Source organism: Fusarium fujikuroi, chromosome FFUJ_chr07, assembly GCF_900079805.1.
Source record: "Fusarium fujikuroi IMI 58289 draft genome, chromosome FFUJ_chr07".
NCBI lineage: Eukaryota > Fungi > Ascomycota > Sordariomycetes > Hypocreales > Nectriaceae > Fusarium > Fusarium fujikuroi.
In genome coordinates this window covers 1,450,375-1,469,503 of record NC_036628.1, presented here as the reverse complement: position 1 = coordinate 1,469,503, position 19,129 = coordinate 1,450,375, and the positions used below count along the sequence as shown (strand labels likewise).

Here is a 19,129-nt window from a genome sequence, read left to right as displayed (position 1 = left end):
TCATTATCTAACGTACTTGCTCATGAAGCGCCTATGAAAGTCGGAACGGAGGAGATCCTAAAGGTCTGGGTTAGCGAACGATGTCTCTCTTCATCTTTGAAGTAAGAAAAAGAAAAAGAGAAGGGAAAAGAAACGCATATAGAACTGAATCATTGGCAAAGAATGCTTTGCGAACGGAAGAATCACAAGACTTACGTTTACGAACTCCTTTTTCTTGCCCTTGTCTTCTGTGCCACGTGCCTGGTTCTTGAACACCACGTCATCGTCCCAGCGGCGCTTCATATTGAAATCTTGTTTGTTGAGGAGAGGATTTCCCAGGGCAATATCGCGTTCTCGGGCCTCTTCCTCTTCTTTGAGTCGCTCGGCCTCCTGTGACGTGTATCAGCAAATCATTTATCTGCATCTGAGAATCGCTCAAACTTACCTCTTTCTTCTTTCTCTCCTCTCGCTCTCTTCGTACACGGTCCAACTCTCTCTGCAGCTCTGCATCAGAGTCATCATCGCTATCCTCGTCGTCTTCACTGTCGTCGTCGTCGTCGTCCTCTTCGCTATCGTCGGCATCGATGTTCCTTGTTTCTGCTAAGATCCGCCGTCTCTTCGCCTCTAAATCTTCTCCCTCACCATCAGCACTTGGAAGCGCTCGCTTCGCGTCATTAGACACGCTGGTTTCGTCGTCCTCGTCGGCATCATCCACGAGGGCAAGGGCACCGCTCTTCTTGGTGAAATGGGCGGCTTCGGCAGCGAGGAGCTCGGCAGCGAGGTCGCGCGTGGGTCCGTCAGCATCGCCGCCTTGACCGGCTTGACGATATTTGAGTTGGGTGTGGGCTGGGAGGAGGTGTTGATGGTAGGCTGGACCTCGGAGGGCTTCTTTGCCACGGGCCTGTCAATGTCAGTATGTGCTGAAGAAATATAAGGGATAATACGGACCGGATCGAACGTAGGTCTATGCGCGGTAGTCATGACGATAGTCCCTCGATAGATTCTTGAAGAAATAAATGGTGTTTCAATGTCAATAAGAAGCCTTGAACATTGCCGACGCGAGGCGTACAACGAGAAGCAGGCCTACCGTAAATGGTACTTCACCGCCCGGCAGAATTTCTACAATGTTTCTCTCTCTCTATTACGCTTTGGCAGTTCATAAACACAGCATTTCCTGTCACGAAATATTCACACAAAAATAATAGTCAATCATGCCTCGCGAAGCTGAACCTTCTCTATCTGAGAGGACTTTTGTCACCCAAGCTCTCGATGAGGGTTTGCGATTAGACGGGCGCAAATTCGACGAGTTTCGGCCTCTTCAACTCACCTTTGGAGATGACTATGGAGTTGCGGAAGTCAAGTATGGAAAAACAAGGTACTTCACTATTATATCTTGGTGATATATATTTCTTGCTAATGAAACTCTCAGAGTTCTAGCAAAGGTTTCGGTAGAAGTCACCGTGCCATACTCAGACCGTCCCTTTGATGGAGTTTTCACAATCACATCAGAACTCAGTCCCATGGTTGCCCCTTCATATGAGGTCAACCGCCCTTCACTCGAGGAGGTTCTTCTCTCCAGGCTTCTCGAGAAAACAATCAGAAGATCTGGTGCGCTAGACACCGAGTCACTATGCCTCATCGCCGGCCAGAAATGTTGGTCTATCAGAGTCGATCTTCACGTCCTCACGCATGATGGAAACCTTACAGACGCGGCTTGTCTAGCAGTTGTTGCAGCTCTTCGACATTTCCGCAAGCCAGATTTCAGCATCGAGGGAGAAAACCTTACCATATACACACCTGCTGAGCGAGAGCCCGTGCCTCTAAGCTGGCTTCACTCCCCTTTCTGTGTCACCTTCAGCTTCTTTGGCGAAGATGGAAGCCAGGTTCTCGTTGATACCAACTGGCTTGAGGAGCAACTGCGAGTCTCTCACTGTACATACAGTCTGAACAAGCATGGCGAGATTTGTCAGATTGCTAAACTGGGAGGAACCTCTCTTGACGCACCACTCTTCATCCAGTGTGCTCAAGGAGCACTCAACCGATCTAAGGAGCTATCTGACCTAGTGGATAGTAAGCTGTCTGAGGACGCGAAGCGAAGGGACAAAGGAGGACTCATGGCTGAGTTGACAGCCGAGAACGACAGGTGAGGCTAACATCTGCAACTTAATACCAAGAAAAGCAATAAACCCAGAGGAAAATAGAAACCATGATACCCCGCAAAACGTTCGCCCAGTGTTTCCCGTGCTTCACGGCTAAACAGTGATTTACTGATGTTCCAAACAAACTCCGATCCATACGCCAAACCAGGTACTGTCGTAGCTCATAAGCTCTAGTGATCGCACATAAAGGCCACTCATGTTAGAAACTATCGCATCACAGGCGGTCGAGACTCCTTGTTCCATTGTACTCTGGTCCTTACCCACTCGATAGCTTCTCGGACTCCGTCGCCAGTAAGCGCACTCATTGCCAGCACACGAGAATCGCGGACAGCGGACCCCTTGTCTCCCTCCATAACCTTCTTTACTAGGCCCTCCTTGATTCGTATTGTCTCGACACAATCCTCGCGATCCTGCTTGTTTGCTAGTATTAGAAGTGGTACCCCTTCAGTTTCAGAGTGTTGTAGGACGTCCTCGAGGACTAGCCGACACTCCTCCAGTCTGCCAACGTTCTCTTCATGCTCAATGTTTCCGTCGCCAATATCTGTGCTGTCGATGATGAAGACTATAGCATGGCAGCTTGCATAGTAACTCTCCCAGAGCTTTCGGAGCGAGTGCTGACCGCCTACGTCCCAGAGCTTGAGGTACATGTCTTGAAGGGGTATCGTCGAAACGTTCTGGCCTACGGTGGGTACTGTCTTGAGCTTCGGGTCGGGTCTGTTTGGTAGAAACATGGACTTGACTTGTTCGTGAAAGGTGGTTTTTCCGGCATTGTCAAGGCCTAGAAGAATTACAGAGTATTCTAGCAAGATAGCGAGGTTAGCGTTTCGAGGGAAGAAATCATGGAGTGTTGAAGGTACCTTCTTTGCTGGTCGCATAGAGGTAAATGCCTTTGGCGAGGTGATACATCGTGATCGCGAGTGCTCCAGCAGATTTTGTGCGTTGTTGACTTGGTGATTTTTAATATTCGTCGTAGACGCGACAGCGGAGTTGTTCAGCTAACGTTGGGTTGTGAAGTTGACAGCTTCCCATGGATGGAAGTGAAGGATTTAGTTAGGTCTAAGTGCAGAGGCTCCGGGGATATGACAGCGTAGGTTGTCGTCCCCTGCCCCTCCAGGGGCTAAATTCCAGTATGATTAGTGGATTGACCTACTGAAGAGCCTCAACAATCCCCCACCAACGGCCCCGCTAGCGTTCATGGATGCAATAGATGAGAACTGATAATCAAGGACTGTAAGTTTGTCGATGACCCTAAGTTAGTAGGTAGACCACGAAGCCACTGATGGTAGGTTAGCAAAGCATAGGTACCAACTTTTCTTGGGCAGATGGGGTCCAATGCTGTACGAGTTGAAAGCAAACTTGACCCCAAGGTTGGGTATGTTGCTTGTTTCTTTGTTTCAAGTCTTGAGGTTAGTATCACTTAGCATAATAGGACATACTACATACATACAAAAGGTAGTATATTATGATAACTTCATAGTGGGACGGTCTTAGGTCATCTTTCTCTTCCATGCTGCTAGAATTTATCTAGGAAAACAGTATTTCAGGTTGGCTCCCTACCGGTCAGCATATGTCTTCGAATTTGGGTGTTTAGAGGTCAACTACCTTTGAACAACCCGGTCTAGACGTGAACAACAACTACCTAGGGTTGGTAGGGTAGGTAATCCTGTGCATTGGAGATGAGCCAATCAGAGTCTTGAACTGTTGAAAGCTGTCGCCTTTCATCTGGTTTTACCTACTAATCTTGAGGTGGCTGCTATTGGCTCACCTCGCACTTAAGGTACCTAGCTTAGTCCGATTAGGGAGCCTACCTAGTATACCTTACCACCTTACCTTAACCTTCCATTGGGCTAGGTAGTAAGTTAGTAGTTATCCCTCTAACTTCCAATCGCATTACCCAGTCCAGGGCACGCCAACTTGTTCCCTCCAACATTCGCTCTTTTGCTGCCTGGACTCTTCTTTCGTGTCGACGTTGTCAGCAGCAGCAACAAAACCTACAAGTAATTCGTCCTGCGGTTCCAATACCGCTTCCTCTCGATACTCGTGCTCCCTTGCGAATGTTCCAGTGTCGCAGCTTACGAGGCTCGCGCAAGGGGTTTCCCACTTGATCTGAACGATCGCGACGGCTTTAAATTATCGCAAAGCGACGGAGACCGGACACGGAGACGACGCAAATACAATGGCTTCCGCAAGGCTCGTCGGAATGGGCTTCCAGCTCCTTAGTACGCTATTCCTCACCAATGGAGTTCGACTCTGGTTGTGCAATGTGAGACTGACGAATCGAACATAGAGCGAGCGACCGACGAAGAGAGCGATCCTGAGGGTGCGTTTTCCCATTCGAAAAGAGGCAATCCACCACAAGAAATACTGACGATGACCTCCAGAGGGCGACTCTGCTCAGAAGGAATTGTTCGCGGCGTGGGCCCTCTTCATCTCGATTATGCTGCTCATTATTGCTTTCTTCACAAGCTATATGCTGCAGATGAAGAAGGTCACTGCTATACATGAAACGGTTATATCCATCTTTGCTGGTGCGCTCCCTGAAATCAACTACCGAGGATCAATGGCTCACAGGTCTTCTCTTTGCAGGAATGGTTGTTGGGCTTGTCTTGATGATAGCTTCTGGCGACTCTATTCGCAACATGATCAGTTTCGACTACCAAATCTTCTTCAACCTTCTTCTGCCACCTATTATTCTATCCTCGGGCTATGAGCTACATCAGGCCAACTTCTTCCGCAACATTGGCACCATCTTGACTTTTGCCTTTGCTGGAACCTTTCTGTCGGCTGTCGTTATTGGCTTGATCCTGTACATCTTTACACTCCTCCCCGGATCGCTGGGCATGACCTTTGTCGATGCGATCTCCGTGGGCGCAACTCTCTCCGCTACTGACCCCGTCACTATTCTCGCAATCTTCAACACCTACAAGGTTGACCCCAAGCTGTATACCATCATCTTCGGAGAGTCGATCCTCAATGACGCTATCGCCATTGTCATTTTCGAAACTGCGCAGAAGTACAAGAAGGGCGAGGCTGCTAATCTCGGCATCGTCAGCTTCTTTGAAGGCACGGGAATCTTTTTACTCGTCTTCTTCTGCAGCATGTTTATCGGCTTCATTGTTGGCGTTGGCACTGCTTTGCTGCTCAAGTTTACCTACCTTCGCCGTATTCCCAAGATTGAGAGTTGTTTGATTGTCTTGATCGCCTACGCCACTTACTTCTTCTCTCACGGCCTTCACATGTCTGGTATGTCACTCCAGTCTTGGCTTGTGCTACACACATTCTAATTTCCATGCAGGTATTGTGTCGTTGCTTTTCTGTGGTATTACACTTAAGCACTATGCCTATTTCAACATGTCCCGCCGAACTCAACTTACCACCAAGTTCATCTTTCAGATCTTGTCGCAGTTGTCCGAGAACTTCATCTTCATTTACCTGGGACTGGCTTTATTCACCGACAACAACCTCTCATTCCAGCCGCCCCTCATCATTGTCACTATTCTGGCTGTCTGCGCTGCCAGATGGGTCGCTGTATTCCCTTTGTCCAAGGCTATTAACTGGTTCATCCGATATCGCGCCAGCAGACGCGGCCAAGAGGTTGGTGATGAGCTGCCCTATAACTACCAGGCCATGCTCTACTGGGCTGGCCTCCGTGGAGCTGTCGGCGTGGCGCTGGCTGCTTTGCTCACTGGCGACAACGCGCCCGCACTTAGAGCTACTGTTCTGGTAGTTGTCGTGCTTACTGTCATCATTTTTGGTGGTACGACCGCTCGAATGCTTGAGATCCTGGGTATCCGGACTGGCGTTGTTGAGGAAGTTGACAGTGACGATGAGTTCGACATCGAGACCTTTGGCGGAGGCCTTCAGGTCAAGCGTTCAGGAACGGGGATCGGATATAATCCTCGCCGGAATGGCAGCGTTGCCCTTGGCAGTCTCGAGGCTGGCCAGTCTGCTAGTTATGTCTCAGGCGCCTCGTCCCCGCACACTGGTGGCCGCCCTGTTAGCAAGAGTCGAAAGAATTCTATCCCAGAACGATCCGATCTCCTTCGCCATAACGATGATTCCGACATTGGTAGTGATATTGACGTCTCCGACCTGCCTCCGCCAGCCCGACGATCACCACTGCCACGGGCTAGCACCGCTCCTCCATCTCGAGTAGACAGTGCATATGCAACTCCCACGACAGAGACACCCGGTGGTCAACCTATAACAGCAACCAATGCCCTCCGACAGCTCTGGTCCTCGGAGGATCCGGCCAGTGTGTTTCACCACCTGGACGAGGACTTCATCAAGCCCAGGCTACTACTTCAAGGTGATAGCTCTAGGGGTGGGCACGGTGGACCAAGCTAAGTGAGACATAGCAAATGATGGATATTCGTGAGAGTCTCGCGTCGAGGCGGGCTGTATGTATCATCTTATGTGCATGAACGGCGTTGGGTTTTACTAGTATAGACATGGCATTGACGTTAGATAAATGATGTGTTTATTCTATCTTCTTGTGCTCGTATTTCCTATTCATCGTGTCACTTGCAGATGCGCGATATGGTGAATGCAATTGCTTATGAGGGTGGTGTTTTATTTTAATCGCCTTGAACAGACGATGACTTCGAGGCTTAGCGTAATGATACGCCTATTTCATGCCTTGAATAATTAACAAAATGTATCTACAGATGATCTCCAACTCATCACGAATATGCCATACCAACCATCCGTTCTCATACATAAAAAGGGTAAGCAACTGTACAGCCAGAACCAGAATGATGCCCTTTCTTTTTGCCTGCACGCTTTTTTCATGACAAGATCAACACCAATATTCATCGCTTCCCATGCACCAACCAAACCATTGGTTCTAGAACCCAAACAAAAAACCTTCCTTTATTTTGCCCGTTTTGTACGATTAGCCTGCTGACGGTGTAGCGCTGCCGCTTGCCTGCCTTTGTTGTTGTTGTTGTTGTTGCTGAGCTTGGGCCTGAGCCTGGGCTTGCCCTTGCTGCTGCTGTTGAGGCTGCTGTTGTTGAGGCTGCTGTTGTTTCGCTTGTTGATGCTGCTGGTGAAGTTGCTGGTGTTGTTGCCCAGGGCTACCAGCCGCTTGACTTGCCTGCTGCTGTTGCTGTTGGCGAAGCAACGCGGCGTATTGATGAGGGCTTGTCGTGGCGGCGATGCTAGCAGCAAGTCCGCCTTGGCCATTTGCCGTACCAGCAGCAGAGTTCATAGCAGTGCGCTGAGCCATCATAAGGCGTGTTAGATGCTCTGTTGCCATTTGGCGAATCTGATCAGGGGGTAGTGTCGGATTCTTAGTACGAAACTGGGCCTCGAGCTGAGCAAGCTGAGCGGCAATACTAGGAGGCAGCTGTGCTTGTGGTCGTGGGGCTATTGAGCCAGCAGGACCAGCCGGCATATGAAGACCATTGGCCTGTGGTGAGCCGAGGTTACCGGAGTTGAACTGGGCCATCATAGCCTGGGCGTTATTTATGAAGTTCTGCTGGTTCATTGCATTGGCCCCGTTGATGCCGTTAACACCATTTCGCATATTCAAGGGGGGACTCTGCTGGGAACCGTTCGCCCCTTGGCCAGGAGCTCCAGGGCCGCCTTGAGCGTGCTGCATCTGTGCCAGACGTTGTTGTTCAGAGATGCGCTGTGCACGCATCATCAAGTTGACGTCAGGCTGGGGATTTGGCATGGGCATGCGATTGTGTTGTCCTTGCATTGCTTGCAATTGGGCTTGTTGCGCACTCGTCATCTGATTAGGTGGAACGAGCCCGCCAGCCATTTGAGACGGAACAGCCCCCATGCCATTGGGAGCAGGAGATTGCATGGGCATTCTAGGACGAGCTTGGCCGGCGGCGGCGGCGGCGGCAACAGCAAGCTGATTAGGTACATTAAGTCGGCCAACACCATTCATGCCATTGGCTGCTGCCACGGCGGCAGCGGCAGCAACTTGAGCTGCATTTTGACCGACATGCGCAGCTCCAGGAGTGCCAGCCATCTGGGCTGGACCTTGAACCCTGGCTTGCAAGGCAGCCTGAGAGGGTGTCAGCTTTGTGCTTCTGTTATAATATGTGGGACTTACTCGTCTTTGAGCTTCTTGCTTTGACGCATACTGCGCCATCTTTTCTGCCAGAGCTTGGTCTCGCTCATGTCGCATGATGCTGTAGTCTCTCGGTGTCTTGTTGGTGCGTTGTGATGCAGGATCATTGACCTTTTTATTGGCTGCATTCTGCGAAGCTGTGTGCTGTTGCTTCTGAGCAGCTGTCTCCCGTTTCTTCGCCAGCTTACGCATTGCGTCAAGAAGTGTGAGGTGCTTCTGATTCCGTCGTCTCTCCACTCTGACGGGAGTTGACGGAGGGCGTCTCCGTCCAGGCGTGACTGCGCCATTGGCTGGGTTAATTTGCTGTAACGCGAGCTGGTTTTGCTGTGCAATGAAATTCTGGGCGGCGGCAATACGTCCTGTGTAGGCTTTGAAATATTGGGTCTTGGACATATCGGCTGGAAGTCCTTCGAGAGAAATCCATCTCTCAAAACATTCCCACGGGGACCGTCTCTCAGCACCCGAAGTAAAGCGAGATTTGGGTGCTAACATGCTGGCAATAAGGGACCAGTTGTAAGAGTATTCCCGGACAAGATTTCGAAGTTCATCATCCTCGTTGATTGTCCACTGAGAGGGGTTTCTGCATTCGAAGAAGCTCTGTAACGGCATGGGATATTCCGAAGGCGGTCGGAACTGATGGCCAACATAGAGGCGATCGCGAATATGCTTCATCTCGGGGTTAAATAGGGCCACCTCATCAGTAGCTGGTGGTAGAGGAAGGCTGGGTGAAGGACCACTGGTGACAAAACCAGTCTCGCCCTCGTCATCAGAATCCTCGTTCTGGTAATCATATCGGCTACGCTTCCTTGGGGGACCATCTGAAACTAACTTCATGTGGCCTTCAACATACTTGCTCAGTGGTAGAGCTGGCCGTCGCCAATGAGCATCAGGATCCCACTCAGGACCTGTAAGGTCAAATTTGGGAACCTGGAGAGGCTTTCCAAACATGGGTAGCTCTTCCAGAAGTTGGTCTGCAGCAGCTGTTCGACGAAGTCCAAAGATAACATCGTCGTCTTGCAGGGAGAAGATGGCGGACGGTGCTATCGTCTCAGGGAAATCCTCAGTTAAATCATCCAGGTTATCAATAGACTCGACGTCTCCGCTTGAGATAAGATCAGGTGTGAGTTGATTTTCGCCCTCAACATCAGCCATCGAAACGTCAGGGGCAGGCTGTGTCTTTGGGGGTATCACAGCAGAAACCTGCATCAGTTTTCGCTCTTCGGGGGTAGATTCGTGCCATTCTGCGCAAGCATATGCAAGGTTTTTTGCAACAGCCCTTTTCCATTTGCGTTCTTCTCGGAAATCAGTTCGCATCCATTTCATTTCTTGTAGCATGACATCCCAGTGTGACGGGGGGCGTGTTGGCTCCGGGCAGCGCTTGGGTTGCCGTAGAGACCATTTGTCATGCTGCTGCAAGTGGTAAACCCGGCGCAGAACTTTACAAGCCTGATGGTCCTGAATGGCAAGATTGGCATCAGGGGTAGTCACGGTCTTGTTGGCAGTGTACAATATCTTCTCAATGGGCTGCATCCAGGAGGAGCTGCCAGCGAATCCCTGGACGAAAAGGGGAGTGTAGTAGTCCTCGGTCGGTATGATAGGATCACGCTGACTGGCCACTATCGATCGTTCATCTGCTTTCTTGGATTGCTTTCCGAAAACAACAGTCGAGGGCTGGCTTCGTGACCTCTGCCTTTGATGAGCAGAGATATGGCGATGTCTTAAGCTTGGCGATTTGGGTGTCGAAGTCAAGGGGGTCAATTGACTGTCCAGGCTTTTGTTGGTCGAAGTATGCTCTAAGGACGGGGTTTGTCGAGGAGTTGCACCGACAATCTCGCTGACTGACTTTGGGCGCATCGCCCCGGAGGAAACTCTAGTAACAGCGCGCTCAACCTTTGGGGGGGACTCTTTGGGTGCCGACTCCACAGGTACAGTGGCAACATCAGAAATGGGGGCTGGCGTAGGTGTTGACGGGGCTTTCTCGGTAGCCTGTGTACTCCCATCTGATTTAACCTCTTGACTTTGAGTTTGAGCTTGAATGGTTGCTTTGGGCTCAGGAACATCCACATCCATCTGCTCAGGGGGCTCCTCTTGACTGTCTGGAATCTCTTTAATGCCTGGCGCTTCAACTGAGTTCTCGAATGCGTTGACTCGTGCTATATCGATATCAGACTTAGCCTGAGTACTGTCTTCTTTGACTTGTTCGTTAGCATTGGATGCAATCGGTTGAACAACATCATTGGCACCCGACATATTAACATCTTCCGAAACTGGCGCTGAAGTGACGGGTTTTGTTTGCTGGCCAGTCCTCGCTGCTGTTGCTGTTTCCGTTGCCGTTGCCGTTGCCGTTGCCGTTGCCGTTGCCGTTGCCGTTGCCGTTGCCGTTGCCTCCGCCGCAACACTCGATCGTATAGATTCCTGCAGCAATTGAGCTTCAGCAGAGTCAGGGGGTGCTTCCAGCACACGATTTTGTATGTCTTGGTTCAAAGTAGCCTCAACATCATGACTCGATTCTTTCTCATCATCTTTCTCATGAACCCCCTCGTCTACCTCATCCTTGGTCATTTTCTCTTCGGCTGGCTCCACAAACTGTGGTCCCTCATGCTCTGGGCTTGTGTCTGTCGAAGCATCGTCGTGAACCGCGGGCGTAGTTGCGCTTTGTGCAGTTGAACCAGGTGAAGACAAGGCATCAGGCGCACGAGCGGCATCTGTGGGCGGCTTGACTGTCAACGCGCCACCTCTAGCATCGGATGAAGTACTGGGCCCTCGACTTGTTTTCTCCGCCGTCGATACACCTGGCCTAGTATTTTCTCCCTTTGTCCCCGATTCAAAAGTAACTTGAGGTTGACGTGGTGCAGGTGTGTCTGAGGCCTCTGAGGCATTGGGTATATCCTCCGCTTTCGATTTTGGATTTACGTTGGTATCAGTAGCGGTTTGGGTCATAGGACTGGTCGTCAAGGTCGGCTCTACAATCGCATCCTCAGGTAGGGGTACAGGTTGGCTTGTCGGTGTAGGAAGAGAGCTCGCTTTGTCGGTCGTGGCGGGATCTGTCGAAGGCGGAGGGCTCGGCGTTCGTTTTGGAGGTGCATCGCCAACTTTGGGAGGCGGGTAAGTTCCATTAGATTGTTCTTTGTTCTGCACATTCGCAGTCTCAGGTTTGCTCGCATCCTCGAGCGTCCGTTTCGGCGTGGGCTCGGGCGCAATGAATATGGCTTTTGCCAGAGACTTTTTGAAGAGTTCAAGCGAGATCGGTGGTCTCGCTGGGATGCTGGCTTCGTTCAGCGTTTTGCCTCTGTACCCATGTTAGTACATTATATATATTAGCGGGCCGACACGCGCGTAAATCAATTTGGGAAAACGCGCAATAGTATCGCAGGACGTACTGGATGATATCGTTGGCTTGCAAGAACTGCCATTCTGCTGGTGTTGTGGTCGGCGCGTCGGGGTTGGTCAAGACTGGGTGTGGGAGACCCTCGGACTGTGTCGCAACTGCGAACAGCTCGCGCAGCTTGCGCTTCCGCGACGTCACAATTGAACTGAGGCAAGTTAGCAGCCCGAAAAATATATCTTGACAATCGGAAAAATCGGCTCTTTCGTCTGAGCCCATACTGACCTGCACTCATTGCGCTTTGTTTGAAGCAGCCTTGATAGATCGGCGGCTCCGACCTCAGTCATAGCATCGACGGCCGTGACATCCGTTTTTGGACGAAACGGACGTTGCAAAATAATATTCTTGAGCGCCTGAGATGAATGCAGGTGTTTTACAGGATGAAAGACGCTGTTGTTGATTGTTTTTTGGGTGTCGTTGTTGAAGGCGACGTCGCTGGAGGGCGTCAAAATTTCTGTCTCTGGGGAGACGATAACCGGGCGGCCTGTTGGTGGTTTACAGCTCAATGCGCTGAAAGCAGTGGAGCCTACCTAGTTAGAGCGTGAGTGCACGGGGGGGGGCGCTGGGCGCTGTAGGCTGGGGAAAGTATCGGGGAGGGGGGATGTTGGTTAATGACCTGGCTTAGGGGGGCAATCAAACAGGCGTCAGCGAATAGTGGGTGTCGAGCCAGTGGTGGGTGGGAGAGGGAAGAGCAAGGTTCAGGATAAGGATAAGGCCAAGATTAGAAAGAGGAAATACAATTTGTTACGCCAGAAAATACCATGATTCGTGATCAATTGATAAGGCTCATAACAGATTTCCTTACGCTTGCGGCGCCAACATGATAGTGTGCATAACGCTAGTGAACAGAAAGGGGGCCAAGGGGGGGAATAGAATGGTAATGCACCCTTGTACATGTGCAGTACCTAGAGTACCAACCCAACCCAATTCCATACAGTACGAGCCAACTAACTAGAACCTAGCAGAAACCAAAGAGAAGTGAGTGACGAGTCCTGTACGTAACAAAGTTACTGTCTGCTCTTCTTTGTTATATCAATGATAGCAATCATTTCATATAAATGAAATCCGAGTGTAAATGGAGGCGCAAACCTAGTGCCTGTTACACTTTAACACATGATCTTCTCTTGTTATTACGATCACTCGGGGCTGAAATCTCCACTCCTCTTCTTATTCAGCCACTGGTCTTGGACTTGGAATAAAATATTGCTGTCCGACAAGTTCCGGAGGAGGAAGTCCTGGAAAGTCTCATAACACAGCACTTTATTTGCAATATGGAACATCACAAGCAACTACCTAACTTAGTGAAGTGCAGTAAATTTAAAGATTGGATATCTATAAGTTTAGAAGCAAAAAAAGTTTCCTGATATGCAAGATATCACTCATCTAGAGATATCTAATTCTCAATGACAATTATCTACGATGGTTCCTGTTGGATAGAGTTGTTTTATACATTAGTACGGATACAAATGGCACACATGGTATGGAGGAAATGCAGAATTGCTGGTACAGGCTACATCTGAAAGTGTATTGTATCAAGGTGCCTTAGTACCTAGGGTTGGGGAAGAAAGAAAACTCAGGATTTCAATCTTGGCAGATAAAATTACTCAGGTAGCCTATCGATAAGTTTAGGGTGCCTTTTGCCGAGTTTATTTTGATACCCCATCTACCCATGTTATCCTAGGACTGTTGTTTTCTTACTACTAACCTACCTACCTAGGTACCCTAGTACCCCAGCGTAGTAGCCGATTCAGCACCGCCACAAATATAGCACGCCACAGTGATGGTGCCTGGGAGCTGATGTCTTGAAAATAATTCCATCTTCCCAGGTGAACTTACCCAGTTTCAATCAAAACATCCGCCAAAATGACCGAGCAGAGCAAACCTCCGGCTTCGCGCATAGCAATCAAGTTCGGCGCTACGTCGAGCAATAAAAACTCGACGAAAGCATCAAAACCAAATCCATCCTCGTCGCTAGGGAAGCGGCCACGACCTCACGCTTTGGGGGGCGCTTCTGACTCTGAGGATGATGATTATGAGCATCGAGGACAGCATGAGAAGATCACAGGCTTTGGGGTGGATGGAGCAGAGACGGAGCGCAAGGCAAAAGACTCGAGGACGGAAAAGAAAGAATATGTGATGGCCCGACTGCCGAATCACGACTGGAGATCAGAGGCCAAAGCCCAGAGGAAGAGCAAAAGTTCGCTACCTGAGGAGGCAAGAGCGCAGCAAAACAATACAGCCGCCGAGACGGAACCTGCGGATCAGGAAAAGGGAATCAAATGGGGTCTGACGATTAAGGAGAAGACTGAGGACGCCAACAAGGATGTTGGATCAGAGTCTAAGGAGAAGCCAGTCTCCAATGATGACAACCAGAAAAAGCCACCGCCCAAACGAACAGCAGATGACGAAGCATTGGACGCTCTACTAGGCAATAAGGAGGAGGACAAAAAGATCATCCATCCAAGCGAAGAGGACGCCTACCGTCACGACGTTCAAGGGGCAGCAGAAACCACCCTTGATGACTATGAAGCCATGCCAGTGGAAGAATTCGGCGCAGCTCTTCTCCGCGGTTTGGGCTGGGACGGAAAAACTCACGATACAGTCAAGGAAGTCAAGCGACGTCCGAACCAACTCGGCCTTGGCGGTACGGAGCTCAAGGGTGAAGAGAACCTCGGCGGATGGAATCAGAGCGGAAAGAAGAACAGACGACCGCGCTTGGATGAGTATCGCCGAGAGGAGAGTAAACGAAAGGAGGGTCGCTACCATGAGGATAGTTACAAGCGTGAGCGTGAGCGTGAGCGTGAGCATGAACGCGAGAGGGGTCGAGACAGCAGGCATGGGCATCGTGATCGTGATCATGACCGAGACCGAGACCGCGACCGAGACCGTGATCGGAACAGGGACCACGACCGGCATCGGAGCCATCGGGACTATGATCGACGGCGGTAAACAAGCAGTCGCAACTTCTCTATGAAGGCTTACTACCTACCGGCTTCCCAACACGACACAATAATACCTCTGTTATCCGGGAAAGGGATCAATTCTTCCTGGAGATGCATTTTTACGTAGACCAAAAGTGATCCAAACGCAGAAGAAAACAAAAAGAAGAGGACGAAGCAGGACAAAGGAGATACTCATATATTGCACAGACATGTAAGAATGACGCTTTAATCACGAAATCATACAGTTCAATAAGCTTACAATGTGACTATAGTCTAAAACAGGATCCTTGGGTATATGATATGCGTTCAAAGACCACAGCAACCCAACGCCATGCACTTCCCCATGAGCAAACGATACTACCTTGCTGGCACGGTCAGTCTATCCATCTCAGCAGGTCCTTCATCTCCCCCGCCTGTCTTTGTGCTTTCCTCGGCATCAGCCAGCGATGTAAGGCGCTTTTCCTCCCTCGACTTCTTTGTCAAATTAAACGATCTCCGAATCGACATGCTTCGATTTCGCTCAGATTTTCCTCCATCACGGCCTCGGTCTCGATCCGGGTCTACCACATCTTCTAGGGCCTTTCCCTGTTTGAGCGCCTCGAGGGATCTCTTGGCAATATCCACGTCTTCGAAAATGACTTCTGTGTCGAGGAGAACTCGATCGATCTGTCCCGCTATGCCTCTTTGCTTCTCCAAATCCTGGATCTTCTCTCTCAACTCATCCATTGTATGCCATCCTTCCATGACTTCCTTTTCTAACTGCTTTCGCTGGTCTTCTGGCAGCGCCTTATACTCCCTCTGCCCTTGGACAATGCGGGCCCGGCGGATGTATTTCTGGGGCGTCTTGGACCTTTCAGCCTGCTTCACGACGCCTTTGAGTGTATATCCAACCGGGCCCACAATAGCAGAGAGGTTTTTGAGGACCAAGCCTGTCAGTCCCATGCCTGTGCCTTTGACGAAACCAATCGGTCCATTTTCTTTTGCTCCACGGACCGGCAGGCGAACTACTCCTGTGAAGCCATCGTAGACTCCATACGCAAACTCATGCCGGGCTGCCCGGAGGCCAGAATGGAAGCCTGTCACTCGAATGGGACGACGTACCGTATTGTCGCCATAGAGTCGAGGAGCATTGTGGAAGCCTTGTGCGAGTGCCATCGAGAGATCCACCGGCGCCTTGGCGATGGCAGTAGCTGTCCTTTCCACGCCGCTCGCTATGTCGCCTACATACTGACCTCCAGCGTCCCCAGCTGTCGTCTCGGTGTGCAACGAGGCAGCATCCACTGGGTCATCAGAGTCCGCCGGATTGTGTCGTGTTATGCTGTTGCTTGGCTTCCTAGATTTCTTAGCATTCCTCTGGTTCTTCTTCTTGCTGATTGATCTTGTTCTTTTTGCCCAATGGTAAGGAACACTTGCAACGCCGTGAAATGCTTCACCGACTGTGCTAGCTATGGATCCGGCAATTCCTGTGACAGGTTCGCCGGGGCCTTCAAAGTCATTCCATTCCACATGCCTGAGAAGTCTCAGGCGCTTCCAGGTCAACAGGCCGTTGTCCACTAGGATGTCGGCAGCCAAAGCACCCAGTTTTATATTGGTGTTTTTCAACTCCCAGACTGCTATGTGATCTTTGAGAAGGGAGCATCGCAAGAGACTCGGGCTCCTTAGGCTCAGCTGTCTGTGAAACTCTTTGACGGCATTAACAGCGCCATCACCCTCCTCTGCGATTCGTTTGGCGATTGCTCCAGCAGCATCCCTTGCGTTTTCCGTAAGACAAAATCCAATGCCTTCAGCAAGCTTTTCGGCGTTCAGGTGTTTGTATGGCACTGGCTCCGGTCCAACATTTGCATTGCTCACCATCTTACCCCAAAAGTTTTGGTCGCCGAAGAAGGGAACGATCATTGTAGGCTTGCCACATTTGAGCGCAATGGCTGTTGTTCCGGCGCCTCCGTGAATGACGCATGCCTTGACTCTCGGGAAAAGCCAGTCATGAGGGGTGTTGTCAAGCATGAAGATATTCTCCGGAACATCGTCACCACCAAGTCCACCCCAGCCCTTAGATACCAGGGCACGAACTCCAGCCAGCTCGACAGCTTTGAAGATCATGTGTGTGAACTTGTCTGCATCATCAACAACAATCGATCCAAACCCAATGTAGATTGGAGTCTCCCCAGCTGCTAGAAATTCCTCCAGGTCCGTCGGTGGCTCAAAGGTTGAAGCCAAGTCAAGAAATACGAAGCCAGCCACGTCAACCTCGCTTCCCCAGTCTTGTGGCTTCGGGACAAGGCCCGGTGACCACAAGTATGTGAATGGCACATGCAGGCGATATGTTGCACCCGGAGCCCAAAGAGTCGAGACAGGATCTAGAGCTAAAGTCTTGACACGAAATTCGTTGAGCAGATCTCCCAGACCTTGCCATACCATCATCTCGACTAGGGGATAAGAGATGAAGTTTGTGTATCCAGGGTCCACATTGGAATTCTTGATGCTTGCCAAGGGATGAGGGAAAGCTTGTGTAGGTGTGTAAGGAAAGGTAAACATTAAATGAACAGGAATACCAAGTGCTTCGGCGCAGTGAATATGTGCAAAGCTCGGGGGGTTGGCGATGATGACGTCCGCGACAAAAGGGTCCTTTTCGCCCATCATCTTTAAGTTCTGGCGGTCCGATTCATCGTCTGTGGCATTGATGCATGCTCGCCAGAAACCATCAAACATGGTGGCCATTGCGGCTCGCCGTCTCCCAATATCTCCAGCCTTGACTGTCTCAAGTGTTGGGATCAGACCTGGATTCTTGACCATAAAAGCCATGAGCTCTGATGGATCGCCCCCAACAGAGAAGAACTCAAGACCAGAATCTTTTTCGACAAATTCGCGAAACGCTGGGTGCGTAGCGATGCGTACTCGGTGTCCATAATCCTCTTTCAAAACCTTGCCTATCTTCAAGAAGGGTTGGGCATCTCCTCGTGAACCAATGACCATGATCACAATGTTCAAGCGTGCTTGGGGTCTGGGATCCGCAACAGCTGTCGAAGAAGATGTCCTGCGTGGGCTTTCGGGAATTTTGAGAGTTGACGCCCTGTCCGCTTGTTCAGCCTTTGCGGGAGTGACCTTATTGACAGCTGCACCCAAAGCCTTAGTCAAGTATCCAGTGCCTGCAGTCTCGTTGACCGTGATGCGCAAACGACCATCCTTTTTTACCTTGCCGGATGTTTGGTAGTTCTGATTACCAATGTTGAAACGGCCGTATTTATGCTCGTCGTGGCTCGCCTTCCCGCTTGCTTTCTCGGCTGCTTTCTTCTTGTGTTCGCTGTGATGCGATTCCTGCTGGCTGGTTTGTAGCTCATCCTTGCCAGCCGATGCTATCGAACTATCACTTGAGCTGAGTCTTGGGTCCTCTGGTGCTTCCCAGATCGCCTTGTTCAAATATGAGGTGCCAGCTCTCGCTGGGCCGGGACGAAAGTAGGAACGGTGGTGATGATCGCGCCGTGGTTGCTCAGTCTGCCAGGACTTGGTCGGTCTTGGTCGACTCTTTTGGGCTGGCGACTTCCTAGGTGAGATTGAATCGTCTGCCGATGGCAGATGTGCAGGCTCTGACTTGACTGGTGTTTGTTGAACGCCGCCACCAGGGTCGATGTTGTCCTTAGGGCTTCGCGGCGACACTGGACTTTCGGGGGATTGTACTGGGGGTGGGATAGGAGCAGGGTAGGCGACACCCCCATGACTATCTGTGATTAGTGTCGTAGATTGTTGCCTATCGTCATTGTTGCGGCGTTGCTCTGACACTTCAAGCTTGAGCTTGTTGGGGTCTTCTTGTGGAGAATCCATGGCACTGTACGAGCAGTTCCTTTCGTTTTCCAGAGGTTTTGTGGTGTATTTCTTGAGTTGTGCCTGAAGGAAGGTTGCTTGGTTAGGGACAATTGAACAGTATATCTGTCAGTCTGCTGTGACGAACTGGCGTCGTTATCGTTTCACAGAAACACAGAGTGGTTTGTCGTTGTTTGCACACTTGGCAGTACGTTAGTTGCTACCGGAGTCGCAAATAGCAGCCCATGATTTACAGTGTAAAAAGGGTGAAAGAAATGAAGAATCTATGATCAAGGCCTAGGCAGTCCGAAGTGCCATGAACAAATTTCCGAGCCGTCCCGTTCCATGAAGCGTCACGAGGTGACCTTACCTAGGTATGGATCTCTCCTTCCCCAAATTCTGGTTGAGAAGGATACAATGATGTCACTTGCCGCGTTATCCACAGCGGAACCCCTTGGCGTTCGGCGGTTTTAGCTGCTTTTGCTCCGCAAGACTAAGGCTAAAAGGATTGATGGGGTCACACAAGGTCTCATTCAGAACAAGGAACAGGCGAAGAATCGTCGATGATGCACCGCTAATTTAGTTCTCTCGGGACAGATGCCGCGTTTCAAGCTTCGAAAGGGCTGCATTTATGCTTATGCGCTGCATCGCATCGCATCACATCGCATCGTCAAGTCGGCGTCTTCAAGTAAGGTAGGTACCTACCTAGGTATAGTAGGTACGGTAACAATAAGTTTTGTCTACGCGTGTCTCGTGACCATCCATATCTTGCTCTGGCACC

At 50.4% G+C, this 19,129-nt stretch overlaps 7 protein-coding genes; 3 read left to right on the top strand and 4 right to left on the bottom strand.

Annotated features, from left to right (window-relative positions):
* Window positions 1-3: 3 nt before the first annotated feature.
* FFUJ_08643 (probable hypothetical protein) lies at window positions 4-960 on the bottom strand (the record flags this gene model as incomplete). XM_023580632.1 has 4 exons in its annotated part: window positions 4-57; window positions 196-369; window positions 425-880; window positions 928-960. 4 exons carry the CDS (start codon window positions 958-960, stop codon window positions 4-6), a joined length of 717 nt encoding a protein of 238 aa, XP_023433376.1.
* Window positions 961-1,190: 230 nt separating this feature from the next.
* Window positions 1,191-2,126, top strand: FFUJ_08644 (probable rRNA processing protein; the record flags this gene model as incomplete). XM_023580631.1 has 2 exons in its annotated part: window positions 1,191-1,354; window positions 1,409-2,126. 2 exons carry the CDS (start codon window positions 1,191-1,193, stop codon window positions 2,124-2,126), a joined length of 882 nt encoding a protein of 293 aa, XP_023433375.1.
* A 218-nt stretch (window positions 2,127-2,344) lies between these two features.
* Window positions 2,345-3,044, bottom strand: FFUJ_08645 (probable ADP-ribosylation factor-like protein, member of the arf-sar family in the ras superfamily; the record flags this gene model as incomplete). XM_023580630.1 has 2 exons in its annotated part: window positions 2,345-2,937; window positions 2,996-3,044. 2 exons carry the CDS (start codon window positions 3,042-3,044, stop codon window positions 2,345-2,347), a joined length of 642 nt encoding a protein of 213 aa, XP_023433374.1.
* A 1,270-nt stretch (window positions 3,045-4,314) lies between these two features.
* FFUJ_08646 (probable NA+-H+ antiporter) lies at window positions 4,315-6,485 on the top strand (the record flags this gene model as incomplete). XM_023580629.1 has 5 exons in its annotated part: window positions 4,315-4,357; window positions 4,426-4,458; window positions 4,520-4,666; window positions 4,725-5,381; window positions 5,434-6,485. 5 exons carry the CDS (start codon window positions 4,315-4,317, stop codon window positions 6,483-6,485), a joined length of 1,932 nt encoding a protein of 643 aa, XP_023433373.1.
* Window positions 6,486-7,032: 547 nt separating this feature from the next.
* Window positions 7,033-11,895, bottom strand: FFUJ_08647 (related to chromatin modification-related protein vid21; the record flags this gene model as incomplete). XM_023580627.1 has 4 exons in its annotated part: window positions 7,033-8,157; window positions 8,206-11,512; window positions 11,604-11,756; window positions 11,834-11,895. 4 exons carry the CDS (start codon window positions 11,893-11,895, stop codon window positions 7,033-7,035), a joined length of 4,647 nt encoding a protein of 1,548 aa, XP_023433372.1.
* A 1,576-nt stretch (window positions 11,896-13,471) lies between these two features.
* Window positions 13,472-14,557, top strand: FFUJ_08648 (related to Pre-mRNA-splicing factor SPP2; the record flags this gene model as incomplete). Its single annotated transcript, XM_023580626.1, has 1 exon — window positions 13,472-14,557. The coding sequence occupies one exon, from the start codon at window positions 13,472-13,474 to the stop codon at window positions 14,555-14,557; it is 1,086 nt and encodes a 361-aa protein (XP_023433371.1).
* A 350-nt stretch (window positions 14,558-14,907) lies between these two features.
* FFUJ_08649 (probable sterol glucosyltransferase) lies at window positions 14,908-18,369 on the bottom strand (the record flags this gene model as incomplete). Its single annotated transcript, XM_023580625.1, has 1 exon — window positions 14,908-18,369. The coding sequence occupies one exon, from the start codon at window positions 18,367-18,369 to the stop codon at window positions 14,908-14,910; it is 3,462 nt and encodes a 1,153-aa protein (XP_023433370.1).
* Window positions 18,370-19,129: the final 760 nt, after the last annotated feature.